This window comes from Eublepharis macularius, chromosome 10, assembly GCF_028583425.1.
Source record: "Eublepharis macularius isolate TG4126 chromosome 10, MPM_Emac_v1.0, whole genome shotgun sequence".
NCBI classification, from domain to species: Eukaryota; Metazoa; Chordata; class Lepidosauria; order Squamata; family Eublepharidae; genus Eublepharis; species Eublepharis macularius.
Window position 1 is genome coordinate 2,807,047 of NC_072799.1, and position 15,220 is coordinate 2,822,266.

At 51.6% G+C, this 15,220-nt stretch overlaps 2 protein-coding genes across 4 annotated transcripts in view; one reads left to right on the forward strand and one right to left on the reverse strand.

Moving 5' to 3' along the window:
• LOC129336546 (heat shock 70 kDa protein 12B-like) overlaps positions 1–12,094 on the forward strand; it is a 53,072-nt gene extending 40,978 nt beyond the window's left edge. For both annotated transcript variants that reach the window (XM_054989696.1, XM_054989695.1), the window contains exons 10-13: positions 547–651; positions 3,923–4,181; positions 6,175–6,278; positions 8,902–12,094. In XM_054989696.1, coding sequence (XP_054845671.1) covers positions 547–651; positions 3,923–4,181; positions 6,175–6,278; positions 8,902–9,545 — 1,112 coding nt within the window. In that variant the 3' untranslated portion in view covers positions 9,546–12,094. The remainder of the gene's footprint in view (positions 1–546; positions 652–3,922; positions 4,182–6,174; positions 6,279–8,901) is intronic.
• Positions 12,095–12,406: 312 nt separating this feature from the next.
• ADISSP (adipose secreted signaling protein) overlaps positions 12,407–15,220 on the reverse strand; it is an 86,225-nt gene continuing 83,411 nt past the window's right edge. The window contains exon 6 of one of the 2 annotated variants that reach the window (XM_054989698.1): positions 12,407–14,686. In XM_054989698.1, coding sequence (XP_054845673.1) covers positions 14,586–14,686 — 101 coding nt within the window. In that variant the 3' untranslated portion in view covers positions 12,407–14,585. The remainder of the gene's footprint in view (positions 14,687–15,220) is intronic. The other variant, XM_054989697.1, reaches the window with a different exon arrangement.

Below are 15,220 nucleotides of genomic sequence, written 5' to 3' on the forward strand. Positions count from 1 at the left end.
TCATCCAGTAGCTCCTTTAAGACTCACCAACTTTATTGCAGCATCAGCTTTCGAGAACCACAGCTTATGCCACAATAAAGTTGGTGAGTCTTAAAGGTGCTACTGGACTCTTTACTAGAATCTATGGTATACCATAAGAGTTTGCCTTCCAAAGCCACTATATTCTCCTGGGGAACTCATCTCTGTAGTCTGGAGATCCATTGTAATGCCAAGAGGTTGGCAACCCGAGTGTTTTGAGCATTGTAGGTCAAGCCCGCTGTGTATCCCTGTCCCCCTCCAAGAAACCTAGGGCAATGCCCTTGGTTCTCTGTTCCTCCTTTTGCAACAACCCTATGAGGTAGGGCAGGCTAATGGATGAGCCCCTGGTCACCTACTGCCCTTCACAGTAAAGTGGAAATTTGAACTAAGATCTGCCCCGTGTTGGCCTAACTGCCCCTCCACATGGCTCTTGGGCATATCCTGCGGCAGAAGAGCATTCGTGTTGGAGTGCCAGCTGCTCCCCTCCTCTAAGCGTTGTGCCTCCTTCTTCTCCCCTGGGTCCCACAGGAGACCGCTACATCGTGGCCGACTGTGGGGGCGGGACGGTGGATCTGACCGTTCACCAAATCGAGCAGCCACAGGGGACGCTGAAGGAACTCTACAAAGCATCAGGTGGGTCTTTCACTGCAATGGGTGGTGTCTGCGCCTCTTTGCCCTTGCTCCCCCCTGCAATGAAGATTGTAAGTTCTTTGGGGCAGAGACCCTTCTTCTTTTGCTTACCTGTCACCTGATTGGAGCCAAAGGAGAACTTCCTTTGACAACTCTGGGCGTTTCCCAGCTGGGCAAGTGATCTCTGTATGTGGGGCAGGGGGAGATTATTAGAGCAAGACTTTGGGGAGAGAGAGAGAGAGAGAGAGAGAGAGAGATCTTTTCCCTACTTAGAAAAATGGAGGGGGGGGGACACTGCATACAGCAGTGCCCCAAACCAAGGTGGAGAGAAAGCAGAAAGGGGGCCATTTTCCTGCAATTTCCATGGGTTGCTAGACCAAATGGACTATTGGTCTGATCCGCCAGTGATCTTCTTATGTTCTTACCTGGGTTTTCTCTCACACAGAGATTGCACTGAATTCATGTCCATCCTGCTTGTACACGCACATATCAGTTTGTAAGAAAAAGCCAACAAGCGTTCACGTGACAAATGAAACCGGGGACCAGCAGCTGGATATATGCAAAGTGGCACTACAGAGTACCTCTGTGCATGTGCAAACTGCATTTCCATGGCTGCCTAAAAGCTTGCACAATCTTGCAACTAGAAAAACAAAGCCCCCCCCCCCACACACATACAATTAGTTGCAAAGGAGGCCCCAGAACGCTGCCCAGATTTTTTAAAAAGCAGCTTTGAAGTTCCTTTGGATTGGTTTTGTTATGTTAGATCTCCATCTGGTGGCTGAGATTGAAACAGCAAGGATGCACCAAAACATGGAGCAGAAACTGGGACTGTTTGCGGAAGAAGTTCTGGCTCCTTGGGCTTACAGCCTTCCTTAGGCAGAATTCCTCTTGGTCACATCCCAGTATTAAAAAATACCTTTCCAAATCCAAGTTGATGCAAATACAACTGCTGTAGCATAGCAGTTAAGTATTTGGGCGGCACTCTGCCGGTTCGAATCCCGCTACTGCCGTGAGTTCTGCAAGTGGCCTTGGGTCCACCACTCCTTTCAGCACCAGCTCCTTAGCTGTGTTGTGGGGATAACAACAACACTGGCTTTGTTCACCTCTCTGAATGGGGCACTCATCCGTCTACAAAAGCAGTATATAAGCACACTGTTATTATTATAGGAGCTGCTGTAGCATACTGGTGAAATGGTTGGGCTGCGAATCAGCACTCTGCTGGTTCGACCCCCACTCCTGCCATGAGCTCAGCAGGTGGCCTTGGGCGAGCCCCTCCTCTCAGCCCAGCTCCCCAGCTGTATTGTGAGGATAATAACAACACTGACTTTGTTCCCTCTTAGCAGTGCACTAAGTGGTTGGGTTGCGAATCAGCACTCTGCTGGTTCGACTTCCACTCCTGCCATGAGCTCACCAGGTCGTCTTAGGTGAACCATTCAGCTCAACGCCAGTGGTGATAACAACACTGACTTTGTTCACTGCTCTGAGTGGGGCACTAATCGGTCTAGAGAAGAGCAGTATATAAGTGTGGTTGTTGTTTTTCTTGTTAAATGAGTACATGAAGCTGTCTTCCGAGTTGGCCCCTGGGTCCCTCAAGGTCACTGTTTCTCAGTCTCTGACCGCCAGCAGCTTTCCAAAATCTCAGGCAGAAGTCTTTCACGTTACCGACTGTTTTGAGCCTTCTTCAGCTGTAGATTGCGGGGATTGAACTTTGGACCTTCTGTATGCCAAACAGGGGCAGTGCCACTAAGCCAAGTCGTCTCTTTAATCCAGGGTTGACATTCAGACCATTTCTACATGGGTTATCTGCTCCGGGCTCAGTGCTTTTGGGAAGTGGGGGTTTTCTCTGCTTTCCCATGACATCTTGGTGCATTCATACACCTCCCAACATTTCACCATCTTTTCTCTGATCTTTCTCAAATCAGTATATTGTTGAAGGCTTTCACGGCCGGAGAACGATGGTTGTTATGGATTTTCCAGGCTGTATAGCCGTGGTCTTGGCATTGTAGTTCCTGACATTTCGCCAGCAGCTGTGGCTGGTATCTTCAGAGGTGTAGCACCAAAAGACAGAGATCAAAAGACAGAAATGTGACACTGAGAGATCTCTGTCTTTTGGTGCTACGCCTCTGAAGATGCCAGCCACAGCTGCTGGCGAAACGTCAGGAACTACAATGCCAAGACCATGGCTATACAGCCCGGAAAATCCACAACAACCATTTCTCAAACCAGCTTTACCAGTTTTAGAAATCATAGAATCATAGGGTTGGAAGGGACCTCTAGGGTCATCTAGTCCAACCTCCTGCACAATGCAGGAAATTCACAACTCTCTCCCCCCCGCCCCCACCCTAGTGATCCCTGCTCCATGCCCAGAAGATGGAAAAACACCAGCAGGATCCTTAGCCTAGGAAAAATTGCTTCCTCACCCCAAATTGGTAATTGGCCTTACCCTGGACATGTAAGAAGGGGCCATGAGAATTAAGCCCTGATGTAGCCCTTCCTGCCCTCCCCCTCATGATCTGCCCAGGTTCACAGAATCAGCATTGCTGTCCGATGGCCATCTAGCCTCTGCTTCAAAACCTCCCAAGAACCACCTCCCGAGGAAGCCTGCAGCTGTGTTTGGGGAAGGTTGGATTTTCCAGCCACAGAAGGGCAGCCATTTCCCCTGACCCTGGCCCCACAGTGGCCATTTCTCCTCCTAGCCAGTAGGGGGTTTTTTATGGCAATTGGGTATCATTATATCAATATAATGTAACTACCTCTGTACGCTATTCTCTGAATCCCCAGCTTTCATTAAAAAAAAAAAGTCTCTTGCCCCTGTGTCGCAGGGAGGTATCTCTGCAATGAAAAGGGCTGGAGAGTTGCCTTTTTTTAAAAAAAAATTGAAATAACTCAGAGAATAGCGTACAGAGGAACGGGACACAGACCGCTATAATGCTATAGCAGTGTGATGATATTTACTTGGGGATTTTAAAAAATGAAAAAGTCCTGGTGGCTTTGAGAAGAGGGATAGTTGCTGCTAAGGGACCTGGGCAGGAAACCGGCCACGAAGAAGCCCCGTTGTGGCTGTGCTGTAACAAGAGCTGCAACCACAATTTGGGAAGCTGCACAAAGAACCTCCGAGAGTGTGTCTGTTGTCTCGCCCAGCACCTGAGCATGCCGTGCTTTGCCCCAAACACACTCCCAAAGCGTAGGTGGGAAAGGGAACCTGAGCTCAGTTCCTACACCGCCTTCTGCTTTGCTTCTCTGACTCTCCCCCATCTGTGCTGGTGCCTTGCAGGGGGTCCATACGGGGCCGTGGGTGTGGATCTCGCCTTCGAGAAGCTGCTCTGCCAGATCTTTGGCGAGGACTTCATCGCCACCTTCAAGGCCAAGCGCCCGGCCGCTTGGGTCGACTTGACCATCGCTTTCGAGGCCCGCAAGCGGACAGCTGCACCCCATCGCGCCAACCCCCTCAACATCTCGCTGCCCTTCTCCTTCATTGACTTCTACCGAAAGCACCGAGGCCAGAATGTGGAGACGGCCCTCAAGCGCAGCAGGTGTGGCTATATGCGTGGGGGTCCCCAGCTTCCCCCCCCCCCCGGGTTGGGATGTCCCAGGGAATGGTGATGTAATTCCACGGTGCCACCCTCTCCTCCAACTGTGTAGAGCTCCAAGATCTCTCTAAATTGGGCATGTTGGCAACAGGGTGGCAAATAGTAAAGAGTCCAGTAGCACCTTTAAGATGAACCAATTTTTATTGTAGCTTAAGCTTTCGAGAACCACAGCTGTCTTCATCAGATGCAACTTTATTGTAGCTTAAGCTTTCGAGAACCACAGCTGTCTTTGTCAGATGCAACTTTATTGTAGCATAAGCTTTCAAGAACCACAGCTGTCTTCATCAGATGCAACTTTATTGTAGCTTAAGCTTTCGAGAACCACAGCTCTCTTCATCAGATGCAACTTTATTGTCGCATAAGCTTTCGAGAACCACAGCTCTCTTCAGCAGATGCAACTTTATTGTAGCTTAAGCTTTCGAGAACCACAGCTCTCTTCATCAGATGCAACTTTATTGTAGCTTAAGCTTTCGAGAACCACAGCTCTCTTCAGCAGATGCAACTTTATTGTAGCTTAAGCTTTCGAGAACCACAGCTCTCTTCATCAGATGCAACTTTATTGTAGCTTAAGCTTTCGAGAACCACAGCTGTCTTTGTCAGATGCAACCGTCAGGTTGCATCTGACAAAGAGAGCTGTGGTTCTCGAAAGCTTATGCTACAATAAAGTTGGTTTGTCTTAAAGGTGCTATCGGATGCTTTACTATTTTGTGACCATAGACTAACACTGCTAACTCCTCTGGATGTATGCCCATGGGAGGGGGGCAAATGAAGTTCAATTTTGGTAGGACGATGCGGATGCAAACTCAAACAAAACCCGTAATTGGACGGGGTCTGAACTGACAGTGTTAGAAGGAAAGAGAGCTTGGGGTGTAGTGGACAGCTCGATGAAAATGTCGAAATTGTGTGGCAGTGGTGAAGAAAAGTGAATTCCATGCTGGGGTTTATTAGGAAAGGGACTGAAAATAAAACAGCCAATATTATAAAGCCTGTGTACAGGTCTATGGTTTGACCTTCTATGGAATAATGTGCACAGTTCTGTTCGCCTGTATCTTCGAAAGGACATTGCAATGCTGGGGAAAGCGCAAAGGAGGGCAACTAAGAGGATTAAGGAGCACCTTTCTTGAGAGGGAACACTGGAGATTCTGGGACTTTTCATTTTAGCGGAAGAAAAGGTTTATAGCGGTTTATGTAATTATGCATGTAGAGAGAGTGAAGAGAAAGAACTTTTCTCTCCCTGATGGCATTTTTAAAATGGCCTTTAAATGGTGGTGACATGCCCATGGTTGCCACAAAGATGCAGTTACATGTAGTGCGGCCGTGAGGCTGACTGCCCCTGAATATGGAGGCTCCCTTCTGTCGTGGATGGACCTCTCCTCCAGGAATCTGCCGAATTCCTTTTAAAGCCGTCTGTGCCCGTGGCCGTCACTACCTCTGCAGTCAGTGAGCACCTGGCCAGAGGGGCACAGGTAGAGGGTGGGGGCTCAGCTGGTACTTGGCTGTTGACAGCATGGGGGGATGCCATGGGGGGGTTGCTTCGGGCAACAAAATACATTGGCCTGGCTCTGCTCAAGCTGCACATCGCACAGACATCTGCAATTATTCCCTTATCTGTTTTCGAAGTCCCCAAACGGTCTTGGGCGGGATGCAAACTGGCATGGAGGAAGGGCAGGTTGGCTGCTGACCCTTTTAATAACCCTTCCCCAAGTTGCCTCTTTGTAGTTTTGGGATGTGTGGGGAGGAGGGCTTCTGTAACTTCCCCCTGCCGGGTGAAAAAGCAACTTGGGGGAAGTTGTTTTGAGCAGAAGAACCGTGGCAGGGCCAGGGATGAGTCCAACCAAGGCTTCTTGGTGGGGGGATTCAGCAGGCAGGGAGGAAAGAACGACCACCACCCCCTCCCAATTCATGGCCTCCTTCCTCTTTCTCTCGCTGTCCCCAGCGTGAACCTGGTGAAATGGTCCTCCCAAGGGATGCTACGCATGTCGTCCGAGGCCATGAACGAGCTTTTCCAGCCAACCATCAGCCAGATTATTAACCACATTGGTGAGCCACAGAATCTCAGCACTCGTATCCTGGGGAGTGGGGGTGGGGGTGGGGTAACTCCTGGTGCTAGCCCCTCCTTTCTTTATGCCCCCCCTTTCCCCCCAAAGTGGCTTACATCATTCTCCTTTCCTCCATTCTATCCTCACAACAACCCTGTGAGGTAGGTGAGGCCGAGTGTGTGTGACTGGCCCAAGATCACCCAGGGAGCTGCCACGGCAGAGAGGGGATTCGAACCTGGGTCTCCCAGATCCTTGTCCGACACTCTAACCACTACGCCACTCTGACTGTGTGTGAGTCTGCAGGAGGGGGGAAAGTGTGCAGGGCTGGCCAGCAGCCAAGACCCGCCACAGCTGGTGTCCCGTTTCAGCCCATCCTTTCTCAAGGTACTTCAAGCACAGAAAAATTCAAGCCATTTATTCCTATGTCGGTTTCCATGTCCATTGCCAGCCAGGGAAGTGCCTTGGCCATGGAAACCAACATAGGACTGAGGCCATTTCTACACACGTTGAATAATGCACTTTCAATGCACTTTAGCGATCTTTTGGAAGTGGATTTTTTGTTCCACACATGGAAAAGCAGTTCCAAATGTTTACTAAAGAGTATTGAAAGTGGATTATCCAACGTGTGTGGAAGCAGCCTGAATGGCTTGAATTTTTCTATGCTTGAAATAGCTTGAGAAAGGATGGACTGAGACAGGCTCAGAAGCCAGCTACCTGTTGGAGACAGCTGGAGTCCTGCCCGACGCACTCCGAGCTCTGCTTCCTTCCCACTCGAGGAGTCACTCGACCTCCAGTGCGGGCCACCATGGCACAGCTGGTACTTCCTTGGGAACCCCCCTAGTGCTCTCTTGCTGGTTGCGTTGCCCAACACAAGCCTGTGCCCGGATCCCTCTGTGTCACTAAGTGGAGGTACCGTGCATGAAATACTCATGTTGCATACTTGTGCAGCCAATGTTCAGCAGAAACCCTTGTGACTATGTTGCCCTGGGTTGTCTTGGAAGCTGCTCTAGGTTGGGGCCAGGGGCATGGTTTTCTTTCAAGGCCCTTTCACTCCATCCTCCATCCACCACCCGTTTACACTTTTTTTTAACACCCAAGCATTGCAAATCGTTTGGTGCTTTTAAACCACAATTCTGGAAAAATTTTAGTGAAGCAGAAACCCCTTTACCCTGGCCACGTGAGATCCACGTGGTCAGGAGGAGCTGTGCCAGTCACCCATTAGTCAAGGCTGGCGGGTGGTTGGGCTAGGACTGAGCCCATAGCGGCTGCCTCCTCGGTCCCTCTGCCTAACAGCAGCTGCAGTCTTGCGGAAGAGCCAAGTTCAGACATCAGCTTCAGGTTGCTTCACACATGACATTCTCTCAGTGTAGGCAGGCATGCACCTTAAGACGTATGCCTGCTTCATACGTGCAAGAAAGGTCAGGTAGGCTGTGGACACACTTGTCGAAGAGCTGGGATCAGCTGCAGCTGCTTGCTTCGTGCGGATTCAGTGCCAAACCTCCGTTTATTCTTGGGGCGTGGGCAGAAGGGTCCAAAGGTGGTGTGCCTTTGTTGCAGAGCCACGCTAGCCAGCAAGCCGGCACAGGATGCCCAACCCCTGATCTGCGACAGCTACCAGCAGCAGCGGAGCTTCCCCCAGAGCAGAAATGGGCCTCTGCTTGTGACCCGTTTCTTTAGCTGAAGACCACGGAGCTCAGGGTGCGTTGGAAGCTTTGTCCCACGCCGCTTCGTAAGCTTGCAGCTGTGACATTAGACTTCCATATTGTGAGATGGAGGGATTGAGGCAGGGAGACTGAGTCTCTCTCTCCACGAGACATCTGACACATGAAGAACACGTATCAGGAGATGCAATGGTAGCCGGGAAGGGTTGTTTAAAAAGACAGAGATGGCGGCAGGGCAAAGGCTTTGCTATACATTGGAGCTTGTGAAGGGGCTGTGAAATGCCAGAAGAGAAACTTCAGCCCATTATAACCTCTCCAGGTCCAAGCCGGGCTCTGGAAGGCAGCTCCAGCCCATTTCCATTCCTGGCTGCCCTCTGCTTGCCATCCCACACAGTTTTAGAGTGGAGAAGTGAAATTGCCAGAGCCTTCCAGAGGTGAAGATGAAATTGACAAACCCTCTGAGGAGCAATCTCTGCCGGCTCTGTCTTTTAAAACTACACTTCCCGGCTAACATTGCATCTCCCGACACTTGATGATCATGCACCAAGGTGTCTTGTGTAGAGAGGCTCATAGACTCACCAAAGGGCGCTGCCTGGTTTTGACGGGATGGGGGAATACCCTAGTTTCAGTGAGATGCCGTTGCAGCAGCTGATTTCAGTGCCCATGTCCTCCTGCCCAGTAGCTGACAGGCTGGGGGGTTCTTTTGACGGAGGACTTTGCTTTCTGCTGGCACTAGCTCTTTTTTTGCGGGGGGGGGGGGGGTCTTCAGAAAAACCAGCCCTTCCCAGACTGACCACTCAGCTGCTCTCTGCAGAAGCTCTGCTCTTGGCCATCAACTGCAGCTTCCAGGTTTTGAATGAGAGAGTTTATGCTCACCTTCTCCACCCCTCCCCTCCGCTCCCCTTTTGATTCTGGCCAGTGTGGTCTTTAACTTCTCCGCTCTCCTTCCTTGCCCTTTTCCAGATGACCTCATGAAGAAACCGGAAGTCGAAGGAATCAAGTTCCTCTTCCTGGTGGGAGGATTTGCCGAGTCGGCCATGCTGCAGCATGCCGTCCAATCAACTTTCAACGGCGTTTGCCGAGTCATCATCCCCCAGGATGTGGGGCTGACCATCCTTAAAGGGGCAGTGCTGTTTGGCCTGGACCCCACCATTGTCCGGGTGAGGCGCTCGCCCCTGACTTACGGCGTCGGGGTGCTCAACAAGTTTGTGGAGGGCAAGCACCCCAGGGAGAAGCTCCTCGTCAAGGAAGGGAAGAAGTGGTGCACCGACATCTTTGAGAAGTTCGTCTCGGTGGACCAGTCAGTGGCGTTGGGAGAGGTGGTGCAGAGGAGCTACTGCCCAGCCCGGGCAGGGCAACGCAAGATCATCATCAACATCTACTGCTGTGCCACCGACGACGTGGTCTACATCACAGACCCCGGTGTGAGGAAATGTGGCACCATCAGCCTGGACTTGGAGGAAGTGGACGAGTCCAGCTCGCCCAAGAGGAGCCGGCGCGAGATACGGGCGAGCATGCAGTTTGGCGATACGGAGATCAAGGTGACAGCCATGGACGTCCGGACCTCAAAGACTGTGCGGGCCTCCATTGATTTCCTTTCCAACTAACACCCCGGAGCCTGAAGGCCTTGGAGAGTGAAGAAGCTACACCCCCATCCCGTCTCTCAACTGTTTGCCCCCCCCTTTCTCTATATTCTCCCCTCCAGCAACCAAGAGCTGAGAGTCATGATCACATCGCCCTTGGGCCTGCAGCCACAGCGAGGGTGCCACGGGTAGACCAGTCACTGCACAGATCAGTCAGCGGAAGGCAAGATCATGTTAACCCTCATTACCCTTTGGACAGCTGGTTGGATTCGTTAGATCCCAGACAGACCAGTTTTACCCTGTCTGGACTCTTGAAAAGCGAAGGGCAGCTTGCCGGTTTGTTGGCTTGCAGCTCGAGTGCCAAAGAGGCAGGTTTTGCTGGGGCCGCCCTTCCAGCAAGCCGTCTCCAGGAGCCGCCACAGGCCAGAGTGGCAACTGGAACAGCTACAGCGGAACAGTTAACAAGGGCAGCCTCTCCATTTTACCTACATCTAGCGGTGCTGAAATATTGTAAGGGGAAATAGCCACCTTCTTTCCCCCCCCTTTTCTCCTTCGAGGGAAGGAAGAAATTACTTCCTGTCTGGGACACTTCTCTCCTACAGTGAACCCAGGAATAGTCTCAAGTGCAACTGTCGGGTCCATGAAACAAAGCAGCGATGAGACGCGCCAGCGTGCAGTGCGCCACCAGGCTGTGGGCCTGCTTGGAGAGGTGGGCCCACCTCTGAATGGGGCAGAGAATGGGGCCTCCAATGCCCAGCCCTGTCTGGCGAAATGCAGGAGAAGCAGCGCATGCCTTCGGGAAAGCAGCAGCCACATTCCTCCGAGGAACCTTTGTTGGGATGTTTGCCCAGAAGTGGGAGGAGGCATCCCCTTGTGATCTCTGCCCCTTGTCTACAGAGCTAGGGAGGTGTACGGGCCTCCCAGATGGCTTGCCGCCCTGTTTCCGTCCTGCTTTGGGTGCATTTGAGCTGTAGCCGCAGGGGAAAAAACCATCCAGGCCCATGAAGGGGAGGGGACACAGCTACTCCCCACCCACCCACCCTCCCTTAAGCAGCTGGGAAGAAAAGCGCCGCCTGTTCGATCCAAGGAGTTGGATTGCTGCTCTTGGCACTGGTGGGGGGGGGCTGCTTTGCAGCTTTTAAAAGTTTCACCGCTTGCCGTCTGTTGGGGTGCCCAGCTTTTAGGCAGTGGTGGGTGCTAGCTGTGCCTCCCAAACACGGAGTACCAAAGGGGATCCGGTCCCATTTGTGGATTTCTCTTAGATAAGATGGGCTTGTCATCTGCTCTGGTGGCAGACTTGCTTAAGGGCGGGGGGCGCTTTCCGGTTTGGGGACTGTTGAGGAATCTATCCAGCAGAGGTTGCCTGTTACCAATTTCCCCCCTCCCCAATCCCAGGAAAACACAGCCCTTGGATCTTCTTCCTACCCTGCACATGGTGCTGTTGGAAGCATTAATAGCTCATGGGCCTTGCTCATCTGCAGTGTATATGGTGGAAGGGGGGACGCTCACTTTTCTGGAAACCCCAAATTTTATTTATCTGTATTGTGTATTAAGCCCTCCATCCTCTTTGCATGTCGACACTCTGAATGCCTTGCGGCTTGAGTGGTAGCGGTAGGTAGAGGGAGTCCCCTGTGCAAGCACCGAGTCATTACTGACCTATGGGGAGACGTCGTATCACAACGTTTTCTTGGCAGACTTTTGTTACAGGGTGGTTTGCCACTGCCTTCCTCTGTCATCTACACTTTACCCCCAGGAAACTGGGTACTCATTTTACCGACCTCGGAAGGATGGAAGGCTGAGTCAACCTTGAGCCGGCTACCTGAACCCGGCTTCCGCCAGGATCGAACTCAGGTCGTGAGCAGAGCTTGGGCTGCAGTACTGCCGCTTACCACTCTGCGCCACGGGGCTCCTCACTGCTTGAGTGAGCCTGTGGCATTTCAACCAGGGAGGATGCAAGAGAAAAATGAGCCCAACGGCTAGACTGGCTACCACAGGAGCTCTGGCCTTGAGCCGCCTAGCAGGTAGCACGTCAGGGAAGCGTCCTTCTGAGTGTGTGTGACTGGCCCAAGGCTACCAAGCATGTTTCCACGGTAGAGCGGGGGATTCAAACCTGGGTCTTCCAGCTCCTAATCCAACCCTCTAACCTCTACACCACACTGGCTAGGTAAGCGGTTTGGGAAGTGATGGCCCCAAAGCACGGGCTTCCTGTCTCCAGATGTTGGGGGGAAACCACAGGGGAGGCAGAGGGGGCTTTTAGGCTCTGCTTGGAAGCTGACTGCTGGAAACGGACTTTTCCCCAAAGGAGGCAGAGCGGGATCCAAAGCGTTTTCCTTCTCTGGCCGTAGAGGCTCCATCATCGTGCAGCTTAAAACCTCCCCAAAGGAGTTTCCTGCCTGAAAAAAGTATAAACTTTAAGAACGGTTTGCAATCTGGCCCCTCTTCCTACCCATAGATGGATCTTGGCAAGCCCCAAACGTGGGCGCAGGGGAGCCATCGAAGTGGGCATCCTTTTCCAAGCAAAGTTCTTTTGCCTTTTTCCTTGTTGAAAAAGAAATCAACCACACGCTTTTTTTTAACCATGTATGTATTTATATATAGGCACATAAAAACCATTAAGTTTCTTTCATCACTAAATGACATTCCTAGTCTGTGTAGCATGTATCTTTTTTTAAAAAAAAAGACATTTAAGAAATCAGCCGAGGGGAGGGGGCCGGTTTAGGGGGAGAACCCTGACTTCAGATATTCTCCTTCCATGAGCAAGGAAGGCCTGGACTTCTGGGGGGGGCAGCGGGGGGGGGAGAATCCCCAATCCGGCAGTGTTCCACTTTACATTAAAAACAGCCAAACCGCTGGGGGTTGGGGAAGCAACTCAGAAAAGGGGGCTACTGCTATCCTCTGGCGTCAGTTTCCTAATCTGAGCTGCCCCCCCTTCCCCAGCTGGTGTTTGCCCCACAGGGAAATGTTGAGGGGGGGCAGTTGAAGGCAGGGAAATGATGTGGTTTTAAAACCCTTGTCCAGCACTGCTGCCCCAACCTCACTTCCCCTTCTGGAGCAGTTATAACTTTAAAAACATAAAAGCGGGATTCTCCGATCACACCTCGCCTCCTCTGCTGCACCCCACAGGAGCCTTTGGATAAATCTGTTAACTATTTGCTATCGAGGGTGGTGGAAAGGACATGGGATCCCAATGCAACACAATGGGGCCATTTCCACACAGGGTATTTGCCCTGCATTCAATGCTGTCGGGAAGCGGGTGCTTTTCCCCACCTTTCCCCAGCACCGATGAGCATTCATGCAGTTCTGGGAGTTTCCCCAGGGTCCTCAGTGTGCAGCCCGGTTGCAGAAAACAGATGCACATTCTTCATGCGGAGATAGGGGTGGCAAACGGGCAGTACCAGTCGACACTGCCATTTTTAGGGTGCCCCCAAAGAATCTCGGCAAGCAGCACCTTCCCCCCCATCCCTAATACATCTGGAAGAAACATTCTAGGCTAGCTCATTCCCTGATATGTTAGTTTTCTGCTTGCGGGGATTTATTATTATTTTTTAATTAAGGGAACGTCCAAAAATTGGATTCCCCGCATGGCAGTCTGAAGTACCACAGCCCATTGGCTTTATCCCTTATTCGGCTTAAAATGCACACTGGGCCCCGCAAAGGAGCCGACAGAATTCTTTTGGAATTTACGTCCTGTGTTGGGAATTGAGCAGCTACACATAAATAATTGGAGAGGTTGGGCTTGGGAGAGAAACATGAAAACAAAAATTGCAGCAGTACATAGGAGAAACACACGCGCACACATACACACACTTCCTTAACACAATTGACTCCAAAACACCATATGGCTTGCAACGCAGAGATCGTTCGTGAATCTCTGAAAAGGCCTCACCTTTTGGGGAAAACATCACTCCCTAAAACTGAAACTGGGGCCAATTGGCACAACCACTTGGCCGCTAGCCGGGCTGTGTTATCCCCACCCTCTTGTGGGAGGCACCACCATTTTTGGGAAAAGGGATTATTCGAGTGGTTCCAAAGAAGAGGCGGCTTCACTTGCTGTCGTCTTAGGCAGCTCGAGACAAAAAGTGAACCACTTTTCAAAGAACCTGGTGGCATAAGAGAGACGTCCTGCCCCAGCCAGCTTGGTCATGTGAATTGGCCCCAGCTACCCAAAGAGCTGCACCTCAGAAGTCCCCCCAGTCTCCCCCCTGCAAGGATGCAGGAAATTCTTAATTGCTCACACAAATCTCTGGAGCAGGACAATCCCCACCCCCACCCCGCCCCACCCCGCATTCAGCCTTTTAGTGCTGAACGGGAGTTCAGAACTGTCTTGGTGGCTGTCCAAACATCGTCTGTTGTCCCCCCACCAATTCCTCCTGGCTGAAGAGCAGGTCCGCTCTGCCCACACCGGAGGTGTGTTAAACAGCTGTTTTGCACCAGAGCTCCCCAGTTGCACCATTGCAGTGCCACACAGACGGAGGAGTGAGCAACGGAGAGCATGGACTGCTTTATCTTCTTTAAACGGCCACGAGCAGAAACTTGGGACAGGTGTGCAAACAACAAAACCATTCTAAACCAGAAGAGAATGCAACTTGTGGGACAGTGACATGCAATGTTACCCGCCCTCATAAGGTTTGTCCCACACACAACTCTCGTACAAAACCACACACCTGCAGATTTAAGGCCGACGGAATGGCAGGGTGTCAGTCCTTGCCTCACCTGTTGGCCGGAAGCCGCAACCACCCACCAAAACCGGAGGGCTGCCAGGGCGGGATGCGGATGAGATGGGTGGAGGGGGTGGGAGTAAACACAGCGCCCAAACCCACAAGACAAGCGTCACTGGGCCAGCAGGAAACAAAGAGCGCTCTGCCTCTGGCAGCCAGCAAACAGCTAAGGCGGTGCTTTTTTGTTCTTTTTTAAATTTCAAGCAGAACTGGAAAATATATATATATATTATATATATATATGCACACACACACACGCACGCACACATATATATATATATAAATATATATATATAAAACCCTAGAAAGTTGACCGGGCTTGGCAGGGGAAGGCGGGGGATCCGTCCTAGTCGAACCCGTGCCATTCGCTTTGCTCCGAGTCGTACTCCAACTCTGCGCCGACGCACTTCACACCTTCCAGCAGCATCGGCGTGCCGTGGTGGCGGTCTGCAAGAGAGGAAGGGGGGGGGAGACCAGAATCAGCAGCGAGGACCCCCAGCGGCACAGGGACAGACGCTCATACCGGAAGGAGCAGAGCGAATTTCTACTCAGGCCAGCACCCTCCTTCCAAAGAGAACATGTCAATTCAATAACCCAGCATGTGCACTGCTCTGCCGAAGCGCGAGCAAACTCGGACCCCAAACAAATAGCATGGAGGGGAAGTCAGACGGTTATTGCCCACCCTCCAGACCTGATTGTACCGATGGCAGCAACTAGCGTCCTAGCAGCAAAGGGTGTTTTGCCATTCCCCTTTATCATTTTATTGCAAGTTATTGCCCCATCGGCATGAGCAACTCTTGCCTCAGCTCCTCCTCCCTTTTAATCTTGGCTTCGGCTTATCGTGGCTGCCTCCGCATCCATCCACCACCTTTGGCTCCAGCAAATGAACATCAGGCGAGATTTAATTTCCTGGGCACTGGAGACCCTCGTCATAGCCGGATATTAAGTCAGATGGAGAGATAGCCAAAGCGTCTCCAGGCC